Here is a 25,502-nt window from a genome sequence, read left to right on the forward strand (position 1 = left end):
ATTTATTTTTATTTTATTTTTCCCCCAATGCATTGCATTTAATTTGGGGCGTAAATTATATGCCGGATTTTGCAATTCGCTGGCCGGACCACTCCCTATCCTTAGCGAAAAGTGCAAAAAGTTACTTCTTTTTCTCTGTAAAATTGATTTGGATTCAGTCAACATTTACTTTATTAATGAATCCAATTTCAAACAAGGATTTCAGTATCTTGTATTCAGTAATTTTGTATACATTTACATAATTGAATGCATGTTTTTTCATCAGAATTGAAATAATTGAAATATATCCGCATATATCACATGCGTTTTTGTTTGCAAAAAATATATACTTTTTCCACCTATGCTTGTAATATTTCACGCCTGGATTGTATCCACTTTGTGAGTATGATCGTGACGTATGGTAGCCTGTTACATCATAGTGATGATTCACGGTGCATCCTGTCCGGAGCACCTGCCCCCCCCCCCCCCCCCCCCATCATCCTCTGAGAATGTCACCATGGAGACATGAAAACAGAGCAGAGATTATCATATTGCGCATGGATGCGCAAGCTAAATAAATCTACCCGACACAACCTTTGTGTTTTTTATTAAGAGGACAATCTTCATCTTATGAGACCACATTGTTGTTGTTGTTGTTGTCCACATCATTACATAGTTGAGCAGCAAGAGCACAAAGAGCTTCCAGTCCCAGGCATGTGACGGCTGTTTCCTTGCGGGTTAGGTAATGTAGAGGCAAGTCTTCTCACCGAGGTGTGACATGTCATGCTGCAGCCACAGAGGACACGACTCAAGCGCTTGTTCTTTGGTTTCGTCATAGCAACTTCTCCTGATCCAGCTGGCTTGGCAACTCTAAAGTAAAGTCTCTTGTTCGGTACAACCGTCACTCTACAGAGCCATTTTGTCACTTGCGTCGACTGAAAATGACATCACAGATACCCTGAGGGCTTAAATAACGACCAATCATGGCTCAGTCTCAGAAAACAGGTGAGCTGTGATTGGTCGTTACCTGAGCCCTGAGCAGTTGTGATGTCATTTTCAGTCGACAGAAGTGACAAAATGGCCACCCCCAGAGCGGGCTAAAAACGGGTGGATTAACCTTTATTCCACAAACACAATATTTATCAGAATGCCTTGTTTCAACTAGTGAGTTTAAATAGAACATATTCTTAAAAAAAATGTTTGGGTTGACTTCCTCTTTAAGTAAAACCTAAGTTTTATTGATAGATTATGCATATTTGAAGATAATGATTGAAAACATGCAAATGTGCTAAGACTGAAAACTACGGTATGTAGTACTATATTGTGAGGATATAGCATTAAGCTGTTTTTCACCATTTTTCCTGTTTTTTTTTTCGGGACGTGGATTATACACCACCCAGTGACGTACTTGGATGTCTTGTACGAGTTGCACATTTCCCCCCCCCCCCCCCCCCCCATATAAAAATTTGAGCACTAACTTTGCATCAGTGGTCATCCTGCGCAACTGCGAGTTACTCACTTACCAGTACGTATACTGTAATTACTTGGCTTGCTATACTATGACGTTAGCAAGAGCTATGTCTACAAAAATGCATCTTCCCTGGAAACCACAATTTACATAATGTAAAGTGGGCTGTTATGCACCGAAACTTAGCCGGCGACAGGGTGCGGCCGTCACACGCTAACACGGGCTGCGGGCGACCATGATGCCAGGACCGGCCTGGAAATAAAACGAAAATTTACATATCTTCCCAAAATTCCCGATGGCCACCCCGTCCCTAGCCGAGGTGCCCCGTGATTGATTGGCAAGCACTCCAGCGAGTAGTCTGTCTTTCACTCCAAGTCAGCTGGAGGAGGGTCAAGCTCCCCGTGACCCAGAACAGGATAAGCAACATGGACAGATAATGTTACTTTTTCCCAAGATTAAGCTTGAGTGAAACAATTAGTGGAGGGATTCAAGTCTACAAGCAACAAGGGATGTCATGCTCTCAACAGACACTTTTGGTCCAAGCCTGTTTGCCCAATAAAATGGATTGTTGCTTTGGATAAGAGTAATATAATGTTTGGTTAGTTTAATTGTGCTGGCAGGATGCTGCTGTTGCTCCAGCAGAGTTATGAATGTTCAGTCTTAAATTGAAAATGTGCGGTTTTCCAGGCAGCTTCACACAGCTTTTGGAATCCTCCCCGTGACATTGTGGCGTCCCTGGTTTTTCAGGAATTTCAACCATATGTCGCCACTCCAAATGCTGTCGAACATGTTTTGGAAAGGTGTAAATTCCCACAGTATTTTAAAGAGGTTGAATTCGCATGATGAGCATGCAAAGGACGCAAGCATATAAAGTCATAATCAAAACATCTTTGAGGGTGAAATTTCCTTTCATAGCCACATATGACCACACATGTGACAGCTATGTTAGTGGGAAATGGAATTTAAGCCTCAAATATTCATGATACAAATTCACATTTCACATGCTAAAAACAACATAGCTTGTAAATGGATGAAAAGCATTATCCATGATCAAAAACAGATGAGGGTGACCGTTTAAACTAAAGCAATATGCTGTCAATGCAACAGACTGCTCAAACATCCTGACTCAAGGTGCGGATGGACATACAGTATTTATGTGTCATAAGGCCAAAACCAGGAAACTCTTACTGGACTACAATATGAGATTAAGGGGGATAAATCTCACTATTGATGACTGGCCAGGGATTATATGAGCCCATCTGAGTGAAGGGCTTTGGCCCGTGTAAACTTTCACTCATATCCTTTTACTCTTCTCATCTTCAAACTGTTGTTTTTTTTTGTAGCAAATCTTTTAAATATAATCCAAAAATAATGCACGTATGCAAGAGTTACCAGTTTATCATTTAAAAACAAATAAAGACATTAGTCATTTAGTGCGACTAGAACTTTAATGAAAACAAATGCCAGCTCTGTCTCCCTCTATCGGTCTCCAGTTGTAAAACATTCCAGTCTTAATCCCTCTGCTTTGGAAAGCCATTTTATTCAATATCCTTGACATCCAGTTTAAGGTTCAATACTAGTGTACTCTTTGTCTTCACTGTTAAGACAACCCAGCACACTAGTAGAACGACTGTATCTTATGATACTAGTTTTTCCCCACTAATACTGCCACCTTTGGCCTTCTTGCACAACCCTACACTGGATATCAAATGAATGCTCAAACGGCTTTCCATAATATATTTGATGCCCAGCCTTATCATCTTACAAGTGAGAACAAAGAGTGTACTAATACACAAAGGATATCAAAGAAATGATCTCGTGCTAAAGAACATTCAAGCACCAGTTAATACTGACCGCAAAAAAAGCTTAAAAAAATACAGCCATGTTGTTTTATTTTGTATCGGACACAGCTGCAGCACTGTTTTGGGCACAAGGAAGGCACACACAAAATAAACACCTATTTGTATTCAAATTATTCAATGATTTGTGAGTGCAACTACAAGTAAGTGTTTCATGAATTCATGTTGCAGACTTCGGATGTTTCTTTCCAAAAGGTGGCAGTCATCCCTCAGGCCATTGGCATTTTAGCATAAAAACTAAACAAAATCAGTTATATACATAAGGACAATTTACAGAGTCATTACAAACACACAGACTTGATTTTTAATATATATATATATATATATATATATATATATATATATATATATATATATAAAAAAGCTAATTTCAAAACAGGAAGCAGTCTCACCTCAGACTAAGGTACTGAAAATGTATATTTACAGCAAGCAGCATTTCCATTGTGTTCCTTCATACACACTGTAATAAAAGCACATGTAAAGAAGCGGCGAGGCTATAAAGCTGCACACTTACCAGAGTGAACAAAAACACACGGTATAAAACAGACACACTTATTGTTATTATTATTTTTTAATTTCATAAAAACGTCAAATGTCTTTGTTGAAGTCCAAATACTACAGCTCTGTAATTTTTCACTGCCGTGTGAGCAAGGCAGGCCGGTCTTCATGGCGCCATCTTCACATCCTAAAGAAATGACAGTGAAGCTCCACCTATTCGTGGTTTGCTATTCCCAAATTCACGTTTGTTTGTTTATTTTTTCTGTGGAACCTATTTGCAGTTAATTCTCGGAAAAATCACCCATTCGGGTTGTTTGTGCGCTTTTTTTTAATGCCACAAGATGCCACCAAAGCACCGGCTAATAGAAAAATAGTGCAGTGTTCCCTTGATTTACGAGAGCCGCAACTTACACGTTTTTTGAATTACTAGATGGTGCTTGGTCTTTTTTTTTTTTTGCTTTGTGTCTTGTGACCAAGCTTCAGATATATGCCACTGGGGAAATAAAAGATTGCACAGCATTTTTTTCAGCGTGTAGTGTAATGTCCTCGCAGGTGGGCAAGGAGAGCCGCAGTCGCCAACTCATTTTTAGGAGGTTAGTGGAAGAGTTAAATGCACCAATATAAAACAAGAACACTCGCAAGGAGCTGCTGTAGGCCACAACTCAGCCCACACGTTTTAGTCATTAAAAACACATTTAATAAAATGGGTTTTTTTTGTGCTGAAATGGACTAATGGCATTTCATTGAATTTTTAAGTCAAATATTTATTTGATACAGGACTAAATTGAATTCCGATGTTGGTCACTGAATAAATTAAACTTGCATGGCACGCTACTGCTCTAATCAATTTGTGGTTTAGCATTCACAAAGTCAACGATTTTTTGGGGGTGGGGATTTTAAACCTTAAAACTATGCTCCGTTATTCACTGAAAAACTGAGAGCACAATTACTCTGTTTTTGTCCTAAAAGTATTGCTTTGCCGCCATCTTGTGGCATCTTGGTGCCAAGGACCTATGCTTTACTCATAAGGCGCTTCATTTAGACACAAATAGTGCTTTGCTGCCAACTTGTTGCATCTTAAGGCAGTTACAAACTGGCATAAAGTACTCACTGATTTTTGATATTCGCGGCAGGGTTCGGTTGCTATCCCACGGCAAAAAGCAGGGGTTGACTGTACTGTTAAAACTTTTTTTTTTTTTTCTAAATCACCTATAAAATATATGATATAGTGGGGGTGCAAATGATGGACTGCAATATCCCAGTTGAACTCTGTAGCTCAAACAGCATGAATGTAGATGTTTTTTCGTGGTCGGAGTAATGCTCTGCTATTTGGGACTTGGCGTGTGCTCGTCTCCCGCGATGTGCTTCCAGAGAACCCCCCCCGACCCTCTGTGGATCTCCGACATGGAAGTGAAAGGAAGCCGCTGACCTGCAGGGATGGGGATGGAACACGAGCTCGGCCTCCCCATGCGTGAGCAACACCAAGTGTTTGCAGTCTGATGGCATATGCCGTCATACTGTTTGTTCATAGCGACACAGCTCGGTCCGGTAGTATAACTCCCATCACATTTCCACCAGTGGACACCTGGACGTCCCGGCCTTTTGTCGGCCTCATCTCGCCCCAAACTTCTCTGAGGATACGTCCCACCCTCGTTAGTTTTTGGGGTAGATCTTCTCGTAGAAGAAGTTTTGCGCCAGCATGTAGAGTTCGCCGTCCTTTTCCCGCACTGCGTGGGCCCTGACAAACTGGAATTGCTCCAGGGCAAACTCGTAGAACTCGTTCTCCATCTTCCAGATGGCCGACTGCTGCAGTTTGGCCGTGGACTCCTTGGTGGGCGGCTTCTTTTCGCTGGTCTTCCTCAAGTGGGATTTCTTCCCTATGATCACAAGAAAGAACGGGGAATCAAGGCAAGCCGTAAGAGAGAAGACATCGCTATTTAGTTACATTACATATATTACACTATTAGCACGCATACACTCAGCACGAGACAGTACAAAATTCTCACAAAGATAATAATGCTCAGTAACTGACGTTGACAGACGGGTATTATTTTAACAGACTGTTACAGTAAAAACCTGTTACGGTTAATGGAATGAAATCTAGTATCCATCATTGCTAATGAAAAGATCTAAGTGGAGGAGCTCCAGAAAACAATGAGTGATTGATGCCTCAATCATATTAGAGTTTTTATTCACCTAAAGCCGCACTCTAAAAACAGGTTGGGTTAAAAATAAGACAATTTGGGGTCAAAAATGGACGGATCCACAACTTGGGTCAATTTGACCCAACTTTCTTAAAAAACAAACAAAAAAAAAAGGTCTGTTTTGTACAATTTGTGGATCGGTCCATTTTTGACCCAAAATTGTGTTGTTTTTAACCCAACCGTTTTTAGAGTGCAGTAGGAGTAACATATAGCAATGCACTTGGCTACTAATTATTTCTCCTTTTCATGGCAAAATCATCCTTGGTGGAGGCTCACAAACTGCTGCTCTTCTCGCAGATATTGTGTGCTACACAGTAATCCCCCGCTCTTTGTGGGGGATTGGGCCCCAAACCTGCTGCTGAGAGTTGAAAACTGTGTGTTTCAAACAACAACAACAACAGGTAAGTGACTATGATCCAAAAACAAATGCCAAACAACTCATCTTACAACATTACCTTTAAAAAATTTTGTTTTGAAAAAGCACCATAAGTGCAACTACACAGTCGGTGAAGATGCTCCGTAACTTCACTAACAGCCCAAGCTAAATTTCAGTTTATATTTAGATGAAAATTTCCCCTCAAACACCGAAAAAGATACCATTTCCAGATTTGAACTAAGTGGATTGAGTACATTAAATGATTAAAAGGTCTGACTTTATCTGAAGATGTCCACTACGGTGGCTATAAAGATTACACACCCCTGTTCAAATGCCATGTTTTTGAGATATATAAAAAAAAAAAACGTGACCAAGATAAAACATGTCAAAACTTTTTTTCCCACCATCATTAATGTGATATTTTCAAGAGGCAAGGAGGCAAAAAAAAAGGAAAAAAAAAATAGATAATGTGGTTGCACAAGCGTGCCCAGTCTTATAATGGGAGGTGTGGCTGTATTCATGTCATTTTTACTGGCACTAAGCAACTTTGAGGAGGATGGGCGCAACCCTGGCACACCAAAAAAATACAAATATCCTGAATTGCTTTACGGCATACTCACTTCCTCCTTTCGCTATAAGGACGGAATTCAATTCGAACGTCTACGCGCTGGTGTCATGGCAGAAGCCCCAAAACAAAGAATAAAACAAAAGCATTAAAAAATTGTATTGTATCGTATTGAAACTGACTAGTTCCCATGCCCTCTCAAATCTAACCATATGTATACATGACTGCTAAAAATAGAAGAATGCTGATCGGTCTTGGTTAAATGAGGCTTAGCAAGTGCTTAGGGAAAACGGCAGGTTTCAGTGAGTGATTGTTAATTGCTGGGATCTGCTCAGACACCAATTAAACATGATTAAACAAGAAGGCAGGAATAAGGTCAAGAGCAGAGAGCTGACTTCACTTTGTTGCCGTTTTTGTGTCTCGCTTCACCCTGTCCTCTGCTGTCGCTTCTCTTCAACGACTACACGAAGAGAGGAAACGTCTATATTTGGATGGTGCTTAACATTTATTGGAGCTGAGGTGATGTGAGGCTGTAATGCTCCGGGTTATGACATCCATCACACGACTCAAGTGAGGGGAAAGCAGAATAGAAGGTTATATTACAGACGTAAAACTTGAGCTCAATAATTAGTCACATTATTAACAAGACTTAACACCCTGACATACAAATATATTTTTAGAGGTGTGCACAATAGCCTCTGGCATCTCATCAATATGGCTGCTAGAAGGAGAAAAAAAACTGTACAGTGGCGCCTTGCCGTACAAGCTTCATTCGATCCGTGACCAAGCTTGTAACTCAATTTAAACGTCCCTGTATATTTTTTGTTACGTGTTTTAAATAAATAAAAATAGCACTGCATTGTAAACAACATCGTAAAACACAATAAAAGAGGATGTGTTTCATAAAGCGTAATTACGCCACGCACTGTAGGATTTATGAGTAAGATTTGCGACTTTAAAGGGGAAATCATCTATGTCCTATGCAAGCCCACTAGTTGAAACAAGGCATTCTGACAAAATATTGGGGGTGGTGGCCATTTTGTCACTTCTGTCGACTGAAAATGACATCACAACTACCCAGGGCTCAGGTAACGACCAATCACGGCTCAGCTTTAGAAAACAGGCGAGCTGCGATTGGTCATTCCATGAGCCCTGAACAACTGTGATGTCATTTTCAGTCGACAGAAATGACAAAATGGCCGCCCCCTGAGATGGCTAAAAACGGGTGGATTTTGCTGCTTATCTCATATTGCACAAACGCACTATTAATCAAAATGCCGTGTTTCAACTAGTGGGCCTGCTGGGGAAATATTCTTGTAAAAAATATGTTTGGGTTGATTTCCCCTCTAAGGAGAGTGGCCTTGTAAGTGATGTTAAGGGCTGTAGTCAGTCTGCATGTGAGTGTGAGTTATGGCCGACAGCAGCTTCTTGACAGTGTTCTCATTTTGTATTTATGTGTTTGACTGAGAAAGTGTATCCTGCACAAGTCAAGGCACCGCTGTATGTATAAGCATCAGAAAATACTTTGTAAAGGCAATAACAATGAACTAATCTTCGATGTAACCTCCCCGCCCTTTAATCATTTTTGAAAAGGGATGAAGTCAATCCTCGTCTAATGCAGCTGCAAAATTGCATTGACAATGCTTTGTTCAGAGAGTGTTTAATATCTGAGCAGGATTTAATTCTTGCAGGGCTCTCCATTATTCATAGTTCATACATTGGTGTGAAGCACAAGTGCATGTGGCGTTATCAAAATCCAAAAGTCTGATAAATAGTTCAAACCACAAAAATAAGCAAACACAGCACGCATTTACATACATCCTTGTATTTGTGGCTGCCGTGATTGGCCGTTAGTTGTAGGAGTTGCATTCCAGACCCATCCGTGATAGTTGAAAATCAGCGACCGTTTAGTTTCTATAGTAGCCTTAAAATGCCTCCTTTCACACACTTCAGACTTGGTAAAACACACATTTTAACCATGCCGCCTCTTGATTGAAGTAGGAAAAAAAAAAAAGAGTAATTAAGGTACTGCAATTCCTCTCGCATGTGGGCAACGAGAGCCCCAATCGGCAATACACTTTCAGAAGTTTTTTTTTTTTTTTTTTTTTAATGGGATAAACAGACAAACACACAAATCCAAAATGAGTTTGGCCACAACTCACAGCCAGAATCAGAATCAGAATCAATTTTACTGGCCAAGTATGTAAAGAAACACACAAAGAATTTGTCTCTGTTAGTATGAGCCAAACTAGTATTGCCAGAGCTGCAATACTTTTCGTACGGCATTTTACGAAAAATTGAGCATCCGTTATTCGTCATCCATCTGCAGCATGGGGAAAAAAATAGTAACCGTCTATAGGCCGGTCCTCCTCTAATTTTAAACGGCCGTCCGTCAGCGAGTCCGACTAAACTTTTCGCCGTACCCCCGCCCCCGAAACATATTCCAACACACTTTTTTAAAACACAAAGTAAATACTGTATATAGTATTTCATCACAAATTTGATAATACTGTTGAGCAAAAAAACAATTGACATATAGTGGGAAAAGAAATTACCAATGTGCTCGCAAAAAAAAAAAAATGTTTACGTCTGTGAAGATTGTTAGTCATCTAAGTCATTGTAATCCATAAAGGTTGTACGGAAAAGGATTAGGGCCAGTGGTGGAAAAAAAATAAGGTTGGTAAGATTCTCACTTTTATTTCAGAATTCTGACTTTATTCTCAGAATTCTGACTTTAAAGTTGGAATTCTGAAAAGTGAGAATTCTGACTTTCTTCTCAGAATTCTGACTTTAAAGTCTAAACAATTCTGACTTTAGAGTCATAATTCTGAGAAGAAAGTCATAATTCTGAGAATAAAGTCATGATTCTGAGAATAAAGTCATAATTCTCACTTTAAGGTCAGAATTCTCACTTTCAAGAACAATTCTGACTTTGAAGTCAGAATTCTCACTTTAAAGTCTGAATTCTGAAGATAAAAGTGAGAATCTTAACAACCTATTTTTTTTTTCCCCCGCTGGCCCTAATTCTCTTCCGTAAGTTTGACTTGAGGGCAAATGGACTCTTCTTAAAATAAAAAAAAAATAGTGCTATTAGGCCAATGAAATGATGGTTAGCTGTTTAGACGCGCACCTGTTTTGTACAGTTCAGTGGCTCCTTTGAAGAAGCGCGGCAGAGCTGCCTCCAGCATCATGACAAAGTCCTCCAGCTCTTCCGTCACTCCGACCAACATGTACTCGTTCACTAAATTGTATTTAGCCTGCTCCAGAGCCCACTGGCTACCCACGTTCCTGCAAAAGACAAAGGTTTGCATTTTTAATCCCGCGCGGACAGGGAAATGCTCACAGGACAAGATAAGGGAAAGGAGAAGACATAACACAGGGAATGACAAAAGGAAGGATAAAGACGACGAAATACTCCGGGTAGGTTTAACTTAAAAAATAAAATCTTATGTAACAAAACAGGCAAGAATTAGGAGCTGTTTGATCTTCTGTGTTGAAAAGAGGCGTCACAGTGTGCTAAATTCACTCCACACAAACTCCACACTGTAAAGACTAAAATCCAATTCACATTTAATATCTCAAATCAACGCATAATATATTTCTTCTTACCAGCTATTTTTCATTTTAATTACTTGCGTCAACTTTGTCATTATCCTAATAGCACCAATTGCTGAAGTTATTTTTTGATGTTTTCATCAACAACAACAAATTCAACAAACAAGAGTCAAGTTGCCTACATTCAACATTTGCTGATTACCATTACCTGGAAAATTTACAATCTACACAGAAGTAAAAGGAGTAATGATGTTAACACTGTATGTAGGATCCTAACTTGCAAATTTAATAGGACTGTATTCATTGGTCCATTTTTAGTCATTCACGGTTTTGTTTTATTTTGTTCTACATTTGTTCTACTATTAAGTGCATTTTTAAAATAATTTTCTCTGTTTATTATCGTTTTCATTTTGTTTTAAAAATGTACTGCCTATGTTAATAAAATGTATCCCTAATTCACTAGCTTGATGCAGTCATTGCAAAGGAATCTAAATTAAATATTAAAATGTATTTTTTTTTTTTTTTAGTTTATCTGTTCCAATAACTTTACTCACCCTAGAAATGTGTTTGTTTCATCATAAATAATCAAAATAAATAATGGATGAAATGTTTTTGATTCATCTTTTGGTGTCAGACCCAAATGTTTTTAGCCTAAAGCTAAAAAAATGGAATTGGGCTCCTCTCTGTTCCAATTCTTTTTGGTGTGGAATCTGTGTGGTCTAATAAATCTGGCAGATGCAAAAATGTCACATTTGGATTCTCTTAGCATTATAATGGAATGTGACACACAGACCAAATGTGCTAGTAGTTGGACTATTTTTTTTCATACAGCAAACAAGGCACTTTGTTTGGTCTTGTCTTTATGGAGTGTCATTGTCACCACTGACCAGCATTCAGAGTAGTGCCCGCAGAAAAAGGGAATCTGGAGCCAAAGCTTCTCTGGGGCGCAGTCAGAGCCGCCGGCTGATACACATTCATCGAATGTCTGAAACATGGCAAAAAGATGAAATTAATGCATCCATTTTACGTATGATGAATATGTGCAGAAGTGTCTTAAGACTGGGACCTTTTTGTCTCCTTGTTTCCTTCGCCTCAACCCGGGTCGGTAGTCATCTCCGAAACGCAAAAAGTAGTAATAGGAAACCAGCCTTTCAATGGGGTCTCTGATCACATTTATGTAGATCGGCTTCATCTTCACACCAAACCTGAAAAGTGACTTGCTTGGGTTAAAAGTGGATTTGGAAAACGTAACACGTGACAGTGGTGTCTTGACCTGCTGGTTTCATTCATTTGATTCGTCATTAATGTAGACAAGTATTTATTAGTTTACTTTCATCAGTATTATTATTTTACCTATTGTGGTTTACGTTTTGTGTTCGAGATAATATACAACACTTTGTTACAGCTGCAGTTGTTGTCGTTTAAAGTAGAAGTCAACCCAAAAATGTTCTTTACAAGAACATATTCTATGCAGGTCCACTGGCCGAAACATGGCATTCTGATTTAATAATGCATTTGTGGAATATGAGTTAAGCAGTAAAGTCCACCCGTTTTTATCCATCTCAGGGGGCGGCCATTTTGCCACTTCTTTCGACTGAAGATGACGTCACAGTTGCTTAGGGCTCAGATAACGACCCATCATGGCTCAGCTTCAGAAAACTGATGGCTAAAACCGGTGCATTTTGCTGCTTAACTCATATTCCACAAACCGAATATTAATCAGAATGCCATGTTTACTGCAAAGGGTTTTTTGGGGTTGACGTCCTCTTTAAGTGCTTTATAAATAAAGTTGAGTATTTTTTTCCATTAAAATTGCTTAGTATGTATCCATTTTAATATTTTTTTGTATTTATCTCCTTAATCAATTAATTATATATATAGGTACAATAAATATATTATTAAATATAAAGATACCATTTTTTAAAAATGACATGTACTGCACATTTAAGATTTTTGTCATAGGTTAATTCATTAACATTAAATTAGTTTAAAATACAAATGGGATAAAAAAGTCTTGCTGTTAAAATGAACTGTTTTACATGTATTTTTAGATTTACTTTATGCAACAATTGCTTGACTGATTTATTAAAATTACTAACCCACAAATATTAATAAAATAAACAATTTTCCTGTACATATACATATAACAATTTATTTATATAACAATGTAACAATTCATTTATTTTATTTAAAAAAAAGAAAGAATTACATAATTGATCACATCTTATTTCTAAATAATACAACAAAACATTCCATTAAATCTATAAATATTACATAAAAACTATTTTACATAGTTTACAGACACATTAAACCATGTTTTCTTATAAAAAGGGAACATTTTCACTAAAATGGAATAAAGTATATTATTGACTTAGTCACAGTATATCTATATTTTTATTTTATTTTATCTTTTACTGCTATAAAACCTGAACTTCCCTTCTGGGTATCAGTAGAAGACCTTATCTTATCTTATCTTATCTGCTTGTTGGAAAAAAACAAAAAAACATAGGTGCCCTCGCGCACTCAAGTTTGCCCACCCTTCCATGACAAGAGGTTCCGTCCCCTGTACAAATACAGAGCACTTGAACGCCACAAGGAGGAGTCAAGTGCACACATTCTTACTTGGTGAAGTCCAGGAAGGAGACATGGCCATGGTAGAAGGCTGGCTTCATCTCCCTCCATTCGGTCACATTTTTCACAAACCGCACCTGAACAAAGAAAAATGCTCATTAGTGTGGCCGGTCAATGAATGTAAAACACAAAGAAAGTGTACAGTAAACCCCACAAATGACAGAGGTATACAGTATTATGATAACAAGTGTTTATATTAATACAGTGGCACCTTAACTTAAGAGTGCCTTCATTTATTTATGAGTTTTTACGAGCCATCGCTGAGTCGATTTTTTTTGTTGGCGATGTGTTGCAAGCACATAAAGAGACAAATACACACAGTCACCAATGCTCGCTACAGTAGTTACACTAAATAAAACATTCATTATGTTTTCATACAATAGTGACTTTTTTTCTTTTCAAACACTGGATGAAAAAAATGGTGGTGTTTGTTAGGGGAATTTAAAAGACTTTAAAGTATATTGAGTTGCGAATTTGGCCACGGAACGAATTAAGCTCCCAAGTCAAGGTACCACTGTAGTTTAAACTGTGGTGTTTCATTTTTTTGGTATCAGTATTTCTTGGAACCCCAATTCCAATTAAGGTGGGATAAAATGTCAAAACAGAATACAATAAATTGCAAATCATTTTCAACCTATACCAATCAGGGCTCAGATTCAGAAAACAGGTCAGCCGTGATTGGTCATTGTGAGCAGTTGTGATGTCATTTTCAGTCAACAGGAGACAAAATGGCCGATGACAAAAAAGTAGTGCATTTTGCTGCTTAATTTATATTCCACAAACGCAAAATTAATCAGAATGCCGTGTTTCAACTAGTGGGCCTGCTGGGAACATATTCTTGAAAAAAAGATGTTTGGGTTGACTTCCGCTTAAATACAGAGTGGAGTGAGTACTTTTCAATACAGAGTGGAGTGTGAGCACTTTAAAAAGGCAATAGATAGTGACCTGGTCCTGTATGGACATGACAGGGTTGTTTTTGGTGGTGTTGATGTGCAGGACGTGGTAGTGGTTCTTCCCGCACAGGTCGTAGGCGATGTTGGTGAAGGAAGTGCTCGCCGTCTTGGGCACACGGTTGTAGATGATAACCACGTCATGGTCGCTCTCGGAAACAGACACCCACGACGATTCCCGCTCCCGCAAGCCATCTTGGGTGTGCCGCTGCTCGATCTCCCGTACCTCGTGCCTAGCAATGGCCCGCTCTAGAAGGATGACAACAAGTTTAAAAGAGTCAGAAAAATAGATAAATATGTGAACCCTTTGAAATGACAAAGATTGCTGTTTTCGTCTGTCATAAAATGTGATTTTCATCTAAGTCGCAATAATAGATCAACTGTACTTAAACGAAGAGCATGCAAACAATTACAGCTGTGGCTTGAGATATGAGTTTAATTTGTTCTCTCTGTAACCACACTTGAAACTCAGAAGACTTGAAATCGTCTTTTCCTATTTAAATAAATGGGAAGACCACACGTTTTCCAGCCTCCTATAACTTGAAAGAGTTAAAAGTATTTCTAAAAGCCTCGATGTTAACCAATCCACGGCAAGACAGATACACTTCTATAAACGATTGAAGTTCAGTACAATTGCTACTCCCCCTCGGAGAGGCCGTCCCGCTAAGGATGACTGCAAGAGCACAGTGAATAATGCTCTGCACTCTTTCCTTTTTTTTATTTTCATTTTCAATAGAGGAAATCAACAAAAAACACTTTTTTTTTTTCAAGAATATGTTCCCAGCAGACCCACTAGTTGAAACACGGCATTCTGATTAATATTGCGTCTGTGGAATATGATTTAAGCAGCAAAATCCACCCCTTTTTAGCCATCTCCGGGGACGGCCATTTTGTCACTTCTGTCGACTGAAAATGACATCACAACTGCTCACAACGACCAATCGCGGCTGACCTGTTTTCTGAATCTGAGCCGACAAACGCAATATTTATCAGAATGCCCTGTTTCAACTAGTGGGCTTCATAGAACATATTCTTTAAAAAAAATGTTTGCGTTGACTTCCACTTTAAGTTTATTTCCACAACATTGCACCAAAAACACAATATTGTTTTACATTGGGAAAAATGGACTCTGAAATGGATCCTCTGAATCTTAAAGCTAAAGAACTCTTGTTCTGTGCTACGGGTAAAACTACTCTTTGGAGAGTTTAAACAAAAATTGAGTGGAAGGAACACACTGTACTATGTTGGGGGGGGGGGGGGGAGAAAGAGAAGCACAGCACACCACCATCAACTGCTGAGAATGCTTTCCTGCCTCAGGGCCTGGATTGGGCCTGCCATGCATCTCTATGAGAGAGAAAAAAATAATAAATAAATAAAAGTATCAAGACAATTTGCAGCAGCTCTTAGTATGATGCAGCGCACACCTTTGCAAAATGCAACAACAATATGAAATACTATGATGAATAATAATTTTAAAAAGCTACAGTGTTGAAAACTTGCATTAAATAGCGCATCTTTTTTTGTTTGTTGGTGAGTTGACAGACTATTTTGAGTGTTTTAGTGGTTGAACAAAAACACCACTGTACTCTCCTCCCACATGCTCCATCTGTTTATTCTGGCAATCAGCGTGCTAAATGTCTCATAGGCCTGTCAACGTCATGCTCAGACAACCTTCTATATGACTTCTGTATGTATTCTATCACCATGTAAATTTAGTTAAAATAACATTTTTTTTTTAGGACAGAAAACAGTAAAGAAATACTTTGTGTTTAGGGGAGAAAGTAAAAATTTGAAGAACTAAAATAATGCGGTTGTACAATATTCCTATAAGTGCGGTTGTTCGCTTTGAAACGCATGTGAAAAAGTCATCCGTACTACGTGCCTGTCTTTTCTTCAGCTGCGGCTGGAGCCCGAGTCAAGATGGAGTGAATTATGAACGGTTCCAAATACAATCCGTCACAAAGCCTTCAGGCATTTCGTGACAAAGCTGACAATGAAGAGCGAATTTCACCTTTCGGCACGACAACCCCGAAGCACACATCCAAAATCGACAACAAGAATGGCTCCACTGGAGGGAAATGTAGATTTTAGAACGGCCCGGAGCAAAATCCAGTTGAGAGTCGCTATGCACAAGTGATGCCCTTGCAAAGTTGACGGCTTTTGCATGGAAGAGTGGTCAAACATGGTTAAGTCGAGGTATTTCAAAAAATGTTTGTAATGTGTTTTAATTAAGAAAAATAGCACTCTATAATATTGTCTGATATAAAAACATACCATATTGACAGAAAAAAAAAATGCAATGTAAAGAATGACACAGGTTTTCTCACATTTTATGCTTCAATTCAATGGACATCGTGCTGCACGTGGAGGCAGTATGATATAGATGTGGATATGCTGAGCTAGCCAAAACTCCCCACTAAGCCGCAGGAATATTAGTCAGTCTTGAGCGTAGGATAGTTTGACTTGATTTACTGCGCCAAGATTTATCTACTGGGGTTGAGATGAAATGATGAAAAGCTGCGAGACGGGAGCCAGAGGTGACAGGCCGAGGGTGAGAGGTTGGCAGTTTGACTGGACGGTGACAGTTATTTGAAAGACAGTGGACATGGGAAGGCGTATCAATTCACTACAAATGAGGAGGGTGGAAGGTTGGTGTGTGTAAACTGGAGTAGTGAGAAAAGATTGCAAAAGCGGCCTCTTGCCTTTGTTGCCTGCAGGCTTTTCTTCATCTGAATTCATGGCAGACTGACTGCTGTTGACAATGCTCAGAGAAGCCTGCAGGAAGGACGACCGAGGGGATTGTGTGTGCGCGTGTGTGTGTAAGAAGGAGCGGCAGCACATCACGGGAACCTCTAATATCCGTGGGAGCTCATAGCTGTCACAACCTTGCCACCTTTATATCAGGGGTTCTCAAACTTCATGGGTGCAGGGATTCCTGACAGGGAAGATATATTTTTTTTAAATTTTCCACACCTAAATGAATTTTCTAAAAAACATTTCCACAATATTCATGATCTTTTCACAGTAATTCCCCGTATATTCGCAGTTTATTTCTGAAACACCCTAAGATGGCACCAAAGCCCTGGCTAAACAGGAACGTAGTAATTGGTGTCAAGGAAATACAGTGAAACTGTATCTTTTTTGGAATGCGGGGAGTAAAGTTCTTTTTATACTGCGCTTTGTTTTTTTGTGGCATACATCGCAAGGTGAGATGCAGGATGGCGCAGGGCAACAAGGGGCCAGTGCCAGCCCCATATTTGGCACTCCTTGCTAAGCAACTGAACAGGAAGTGGCCTGGTGCCTTTTTACAAACTAGGTCACAGTTCTGTAATATGTACTGTATTTGTCACTGTTACAACAGCAAGCCCAGGCTTTGTTAATAATAATGGGTGAGAGGAGAAGTGAAGCATGCGTGGCTATGCTAGATTTCAAACATGCTAAAATCAAAAACCTGCTAAAATCAAATAGTTTTGCCACTTTCAAGCAACTTGGTACCTTCCATCAATGTGCCTTATGTCATTTGTGTTGTGACCCAAAGCTCAGGACACTGGGACACCACATTTATTACTGTTTCCTCCATTTTCTCAACGCTATTTACTGTACAATAGGGATGTCACAATATCGTCAATATCGTGATATCGCAATATTAAAATCACCACGATATATCGCCGTTGTCATGTCACGATATTAATAGCAGCAAATATGTTTAAAAGCCCAAGTTGTTTTCCATTTGTGCAGTTCTAGCGGTGGTTAGTTTATTTATGAAGTTTAATTTGATGCCACCTATGTTTAAGACCCACACTAATCGCCAATAGGAGCGCATGACTGGCCAAGCCTATTTCATCGTGAATTCTGTTATTATGTACAAAAACAGAATATTGTGATGGTTTTTTTTTTTTGTTTTTTTTTTGACAATATTGTGAGCTTTGATACAGTATCGTGAGATTTTCTATATATCGCCAACCTCCCCACAATATTGTGATAATTATCGTATCGTGAGGCTCATATTCTGATATTATCGTACTGTGACATTTGGATATCGTGACATCCCGACTGAACAACTCCAACCAAACCTTTCTTGCAGTCATCACTCCGCCATGACATCTTCTATTGGTGCATGACTGTCGTCACGGCGGCGCCGTGCCCGAATGTAACATTCTTTAATTTGAGCAAAGCTGCCACGGTGGCAAACGCCCACCATGTGTACCACCAGCTGACGCTGTTGTGTCATTATGCCGTGGTGGCACATACACAATCAAAATGGATTGGCCAACGGCGCACTGTTTTGTGCTAAATGCAGCGTGACAGGGCCGTGAAAAGTCTAGACCCCCCCCCCCCCCCCCACACACACACACACACAAAAAATCAGCTTATAGGTGAATTTGCCAATGCCAAATTGCCAAATGGTTCACTGTACTCTAGAACAGATACCTGAAAAATTAAGTGCTGTAAAAAATATTTGTACTTGCTTAGCCATACACAAAATGTCTCACTTTCGCCTCTCTTCCACCTGCCTGAGAAGCTATAAATGCTGCCCCTGATCAAAGTAGTATCTGGTTACAGATGGAGCCGCACCGCTCTCGTGGCTGGTGCACGCGTGGAATCGCGCCAGGTGGCCGCAAAATGGTGTCTGGCAGACAGCAACAATTGGAATGGAGACGGTCATTCACACAGCAGCCAACATCGGTAGCAGTGGCAACAGTTGCAATGGTCCAACTTTACGGCCTGGGGCTCACATGTCCCTTTCTAGGATTATTTTTATGAGAGGGGTGGTAGGAAAGCTGGCTGTGATATTCAACAGAATTGCGGTGAGTCAAAGCTGCGACAATGCCGGCCATAAATTTTAGATGCCAGTCGAGCACCAGGCATCTCAAGGCTTTTAAGTGGAATAACGCTCAAACGCTCTGATAGCATGTTGGCTTCACATTCATCATCATGTGAAGTGTTTGCATTTTTCAGATGGCCACCTGAAGTGAAACACCACACAGCAAAATCGAACCAAGATGAAATCTCTCAAATTAAGGCAGACTCTGCTTGTAAGCTATTTCTTCTTACCAGGCAGTTTGTGTAGAAAATTTCTAGTCAGATTTGATTCTTTATGTGTACGTTTGGATTAAAATAAGACACACCGCAATTCTATAACTGTATGTAGTGTAAATACATACAGTGGAAATATGTTTTTCAGCAGGTAGGGACGGCCCTGGGACGGACTGCCCAGCTCTGTTTTTCACATTTCAACCAAGTTTAGACTGTAAAAGGATGTCTTTTTAAAGACGTCTTTTCAATGACATGAAAATTCCGTCTTTTCACCTTTCACTTTTCAACCAAGTTTGGACGTTTTTTTCAACGGACACAGTGACGTCTTTTCAACCAATTTTTGCTGGGTGGGTGGGTGTGTAACTCTGCTTTCAAAATGGCTGGCAGTGTATGAATCAATGCAAAACGATGCTTTAAATTTTAATGATGATTTAAATCCATGTGCTGAACACATTTTTATTCAGCCTTGTTGCATTGTATGTATTGTATTGTATTTTATTGTATTCTATTGTATTGCATTGTACCACGAGTGCAATGTTCATGTCCATAATCCGCATGATGAATTTGTTTTTTTATGTTTCCTTCTGACTGCTGGTCTTGAGTCACAAACAGGTGACCATGCATGTTAAAACTAACTTTGCCTTCTGGAAGGCTCCAGGGTGCTTAGGGGGCTTCCAGACTTTTCTGTCGAACAATGACAAAAGCTCGCGGGGGACAATCGTGTCCCTACCAACAACATCCAAACCACACTAAGAAGAGGCAAACAAAAACTCTTGCTGAAGACACTGTTTTTTGCCAAATTTCCAAACAGTCCACAAGGACAAAGCCAGCTTCGTGGGCTTTGCAGAAGACGCCCCATTCATTACTAGACTACTTGGCACAAACCTCCATATCAGGGGTAGCACACATGCACACAAAACGAAGCTTAGCGCTCCCATCTGAGGTCATTTAATTAGAGGACAAAAGCCTGAATTACTATGGCCACACAGCGGGCCTCCTTTCACTGCACATTTCTGCCACTTCCTCCCCTCCAGCCATCTCTGTGCATTAAAAGCCAATTATGAAGCGTGAATCCAACACGGGTCTTAAACACTGTGACAACTACAAGCCTATTACCCTCCCGGTTTTCATTCTCACCCGCCGACAGTAGAGAGACAGAGTGCTTGCAGTTGAACATATTTACTGAGGCAATTTCGCAGCCGATTAGAGACAACCATTTTGAGTCATCATTCATATTTTGCCACCAGATTTGTGAAAATGGGACGGCCCGTCATGTACTACCGCTGCCGCGTCACTCGTGATGGGATACTAAAAGTGAGGGAGACGGGATGATGCTTTGCCTAAGCAGATCATAAATCCATCACGGCCGGCTCTTTGCTTCAACCCAGGGGAGGGTTAGCCCCTTGAACCGAGACCTTGGGTTAGGTGGGTAATAGAGATTGGCTATCAGCGCCCTGACTGCGGTGCACAGCTTTTGCCGTTCTGCTCGGATGCCGCTGGATTGCAAAATCAACGACGGATGACAGAGAGGCGTCCTGGCCAGCCGGGTGGCTGGTATGTAAAAAAATGACGTTCATCGACTGCTGCTGCTGGTTTTGCGAATTCCTCGACACAGGCTTGGACGGTTATACGACAAACATGACAAACATATGGATAAGCGGAGTACGTCGGAAAATTATTGTGACAGTGTTTTCCTGATTGATGGCGGTTCACCAATTGTGGCCTTGCTCTATCGCAGTTTGTCTGTGCAACGTTTAGCTACTTATCGTTAGCTTTATAGCAGAAATGGGCACTCCGTCAGTGCTTACGGACGCACGTTTAGCTGGCGAATGACGAATGATTTGAAACTTCCAAAAACTGACGCAAGTGAGTTTTTGTCCGTCACCGGAATCGTCATTCACCGGCTCAGTGCCGACGGCCATTCCAAATTTTCACTGACTGACTCGTTCTTGCGTGACTTGCTTCGAGTGGATTGACTATGGGGCTGATCTCATTTCTCTGATTGCACGTTTCTATCTTCCCGCTCCTCTGTTTACATGCTAGCACCTCCCATCAGAAATTCCATCAAGGACGGAAGAGGTAAAAATGTTTTGGGGTAATGAGACGATGGCTCCTCGATGTCGTCATTTGATGGAGACGTCTGCGAAAGATGACGTCACATCATTGACGCAAGTCACAAATGCACCGTCGGCGTGTCAGATTTATTACTGTCACCACAAATGTACACTTTTTGTTTCAAATTGGATTAAATGAAAGTCTAAAATCAACACTGTTAGGCTTGGTTGCCATGACAACATAAATCTACAATTTGTGAGTCTAATATTGTATGTATGTGTATTTATTTGCATATAAATCTTTATGGTTACAGTATTCTGTTAAATGTTGGTGAAATTATTTCAAGAATAATTTGTAAACAATTACTTCGGGTTTGGGTTACATGGAGAGAGTTTCGATGTCGATTGGCTGTAACCGCTGTGCCACTGCCGCCAAAGAAGTATAAGAAGAAGAAGCGGAAGAAAAAGATCTCACTGAATAGTGGTGACGAACTGTGATTTAGATGATCGATGACAGAAGCGCGGTTGAAATAACGATGACTGAGTGATGGACTGAGTTTAATTCGTTCCGTGACGGGTAAGTTGCACTAATATTAGTCATTCTTTGCAGAAGATAAATAATATATGCCTGTGAACATTGTTATATTTTCTGTCTGAATGTATTGCTCCACCATTTCTGTTCAAATATTACATGAAGGGATGTAACACAGCCACGCCGATGCTCTTTGTTAGCCTGTCTATAGCATTGTTCATTGCTTGTTATCATTATGCTAAATAGATAGACTATAAGTTATGAGGTTGTTATAAATACACTAAATGTAATTCTCTTTGTTTGCTGTTTAGATTGACAGTAAACTAGGAGTGGCGTTACACAGCTTGAAGCCCCCCTTTTTTTTGAAAAATTGTTCATCTGCCAAAGTGCTGTTTGTTGTGAAGTTTATTGAGTTGAATTCACACCCGCCATACAGCACTCATATCTCGCATTTTTGCACGCAAGGCAAACCAAAAAGCTGACCGACCAACAGAGTATATTTTAAAAGATGTGCGGGTCTGTGAGACAAATTAGCAGATGTGGGCATTTTACTAAAGTTTGCTGGTGAGTCATTCGTCATCCGTCAGCAGCCTGGGCACCCGTCAAGTCATCCGTCAATCCGTCATTTTTTCAAGCCGAACCAAACTGTCCTCGTCTGTCCGTCATTTTATTTTAAAGGCGCTTCCATCAGTAAACATCAACGGTCAATCGTCAATCTGGGAAAAAAAAAGGTCCAACAGATGAAAATCCATCCATCCATCCATTATCTGAACCGGTTCGTCAGTCAGATGGAATGCCCACCTCTGCAAATTAGGCTCACCTATAAGGGTGATTGTGCATTTATGTTCATCCTGTAATTTCACACAAAAGCAGAGTATTCCTAACTTTTTGCAAGAAGTTTATATGCATTTTTTGAATTTTCTGAATAGCATTCAAGGTTGCACAATATTTATACTATGAAGGCTCTGAAAGGTGCCTTGAAGCAGTAACGTTTGGGACGTCAGAGAGACGATGGTGGCGTTGCCTCCAGGCTGTCAACCTGCAGGTTTCCGCAGTTGCTTCCAAGCCTCCAGGCTTGCTCTTACTCTGCTCATCCAAATAAGAATGTCTCACAAAATTCAAAGATACCACTTCATTGTGGAGTGTCAGTAAAATTTTACTCAGGTTACTGTTATATGGTGAATTTTTTGTTTGTATGTTGCTTATCCATCCATTATCTATACCGCTTATCCTCACTATTTATTTGTCACTCCCAGTTGAAGTTGACTGGAAAACTACCGTATGAGAATTAAACATTGTGTATTTAAACATGAAAATGTTTCGACCAAACCATTTAATTTTGTCCAGAAAACGTCGGCTATCTTAATGTTAACATATAATAACACCACGGACAGGCTAAACAACGGCGACTTTCTATACACTGAGCAGCAACACATACAAACAGAGCATACAATATGCATCGAGTATATTTTCACTTCTATGTGGGAACAAGTCTTACATTTGGGATGGATGAACCGCAATATAGCGAGGGAACACTCTACTATGCAAAGCTCAAGCGGCAGACTTTTTTAAAAAGGACCTTTTCCTGTTGACAGACGACAATGCGACATGTTGAGAACAAGACCGTATTGGTGGGGGAACGCATTCCTCCAGCTTCAGTAAGACCAGAGACAAAGCTGGTCTTGTCGGTGCTGACAGACAACACTATTTGAGTGTTCAAGTGGTTGCTGGTTCAGGCCTGGAGACTGCCATTAGTCAGTTGAGGGTCATAAAGGACAAAGATGCTACTGTGGACATTTTGGTAACGGTCTGTTTTTAGTGAGAAGACTCCAAAGCTGGATGTTTGAGCTTAGTTGCTATGCACAGTTAATGAACAAAACACCCGCAAAAATCGGTGTATTGGTCAGTTTGCGAATGTTAAACAGTAAATATGCAGGAATTCACTGTACGGTAATGCCCTCGCTTGTGGGCAAGGAGAGCCACAGTGGCCATGAGCTTGCAGCTGTTTGGATGGGACCGAATGAGAACACTCGCAAAGAGCTGCTGTGGGACACAACTCACGCTCACACGGAGATTAATTGGCCAGTTGGACTGGTGATGTCACTCTATAGGCCACACCCCTTAAAGTCCAAGTCAAGCCAAACATTTTTTTTTCAAGAATATGTTCTATACAGGCCCACTAGTTGAAACACGGAATTCTGATAAATATTGCGTTTGTGGAATAAGAGTTAATCCACCCGTTTTTAGCCAGCTTTGGGGGCGGCCATTTTGTCACTTCTGTTAACTGAAAAGGACATCACTATTTGTCATCACTACTCAGGGCTCAGGTAACGACCAAAAACAGCTCACCTGTTTTCTGAAGATGGGCCATGATTGGTTGTTATCTGAGCCCTGAGACACTGCGATATCATTGTCAGTCGACAGAAGTGACAAAATGGCCGCCCCCAAAGACGGGTGGATTTCGCTGCTTAACTCTTATTCCACAAAAGAAATATTAATCAGAATGCCTTGTCTTAACTAGACTGCCTGCACAAAACATATTCTGGGAAAAAAATATGTTTGGGTTAACTTCCCCTTTAAAGGCACACATCCAACACGAGTACTGAAGTCGATAAAATAATTACACCTTAGAAATCATGTTTTTTGGGCTGGATTAGTCATGAAATAATTCATATAGCATTTCAAGGGGAAAAATCAATTTGACAGAGGAGTGAACTGAGTTACGAGCTTGGTCGTGGCACCAATTTAACTCGTAAATCAAGGCACCGTATTAAAGGATGAAACATAAGCTGTTTCACCAAAGGGCACGATAAGTAAAAGCCAGCCACATGCGGCCCATCAATAATTGCAGACGCAAAATGCAAGACATGCTTCTTGAGTAATGATAACAATCCCGGTGAGGCTTGGATGATAATCATCGTGCTTACACCTGCCACTCTCTCCTCTAATACGTCTTGTGTGCCGTCCAAGCCAGTGCTCTCTTAAAGGTGAGCCAATAGTGTTTGGCGAAACAGGACAAGCGTGCGTTCGAACGGTCCTCAACCACCAGGCCACTAACGTGAAGCAATCAGAGGAAGGACACATTCAGCCTCGCTCATGAGAAACAAGCCGTCAGATGAGATTATAGAGCAATTTACACAGATGGCAGATTCTATCGCTCCCTGGGCTCGCTAAATAAAGGCGGGCGTGACAGGTTGCGCAGCAGGACGAGCTCAATGCAACGTTGCCAAAGACTCTCCATGACTAAGCAGAAGGAATTAGCCAGCACTTTGGGGAAGCATTTTTATGTTTCAAATGAAGTCAAAAATATCAAGCTAACTCCTGTTGAGTGATGAGCTATTAAATGGAGGCGGAAGCGACGACAATGTCACAGCCTGGAGCGTCCTTGCACTTGAGGAAGAGGAAAAAAACAAAGAAAACATGGAATGGTGGTCCGTCACCTACCTTTTAATACCACTACTAGCACATCACAATTTTATTGAAACCATCAACACTGTACAAAAACACAAAATAACAGTCGGGAGATCGGAAGACAGTTGTAACACTTGCAATTGCTCCAATCACAAACAAGTTAGGAATCACCTGATTCACCTTGCACATGGTTAGTTTAGTTCTCAGTCCACATGTGAAAAAGAAGGGTCATAAAATAGGTACAGAAAAAAAATGGAGTTAAGAATTTTTCACCCCGAAAATAGACGATGACATAGACGGATAAAAAATGGGCTTCCGACTATGCTTAGTCCGACTATTTTTTTTTTTAAGTTTCCCATCTATCACCTACAAAATGGGTGTCC

General features: G+C 40.2%; 1 protein-coding gene across 1 annotated transcript in view; it reads right to left on the reverse strand.

Moving 5' to 3' along the window:
• Positions 1-2,874: 2,874 nt before the first annotated feature.
• The window catches only part of hs2st1a (heparan sulfate 2-O-sulfotransferase 1a), a 35,414-nt gene continuing 12,786 nt past the window's right edge, over positions 2,875-25,502 (reverse strand). The window contains exons 2-7 of the mRNA XM_086043996.1: positions 14,081-14,334; positions 13,127-13,212; positions 11,571-11,709; positions 11,392-11,489; positions 10,080-10,237; positions 2,875-5,681 (exon numbers count right to left, since the gene is read on the reverse strand). Of these exons, the coding sequence (XP_085900122.1) occupies positions 5,458-5,681; positions 10,080-10,237; positions 11,392-11,489; positions 11,571-11,709; positions 13,127-13,212; positions 14,081-14,334 (959 nt within the window). The 3' untranslated portion in view covers positions 2,875-5,457. The remainder of the gene's footprint in view (positions 5,682-10,079; positions 10,238-11,391; positions 11,490-11,570; positions 11,710-13,126; positions 13,213-14,080; positions 14,335-25,502) is intronic.

The sequence above is a fragment of the Filicampus tigris genome, chromosome 10 (assembly GCF_054856515.1).
Source record: "Filicampus tigris isolate MCC_2025a chromosome 10, RoL_Ftig_1.0, whole genome shotgun sequence".
NCBI lineage: Eukaryota > Metazoa > Chordata > Actinopteri > Syngnathiformes > Syngnathidae > Filicampus > Filicampus tigris.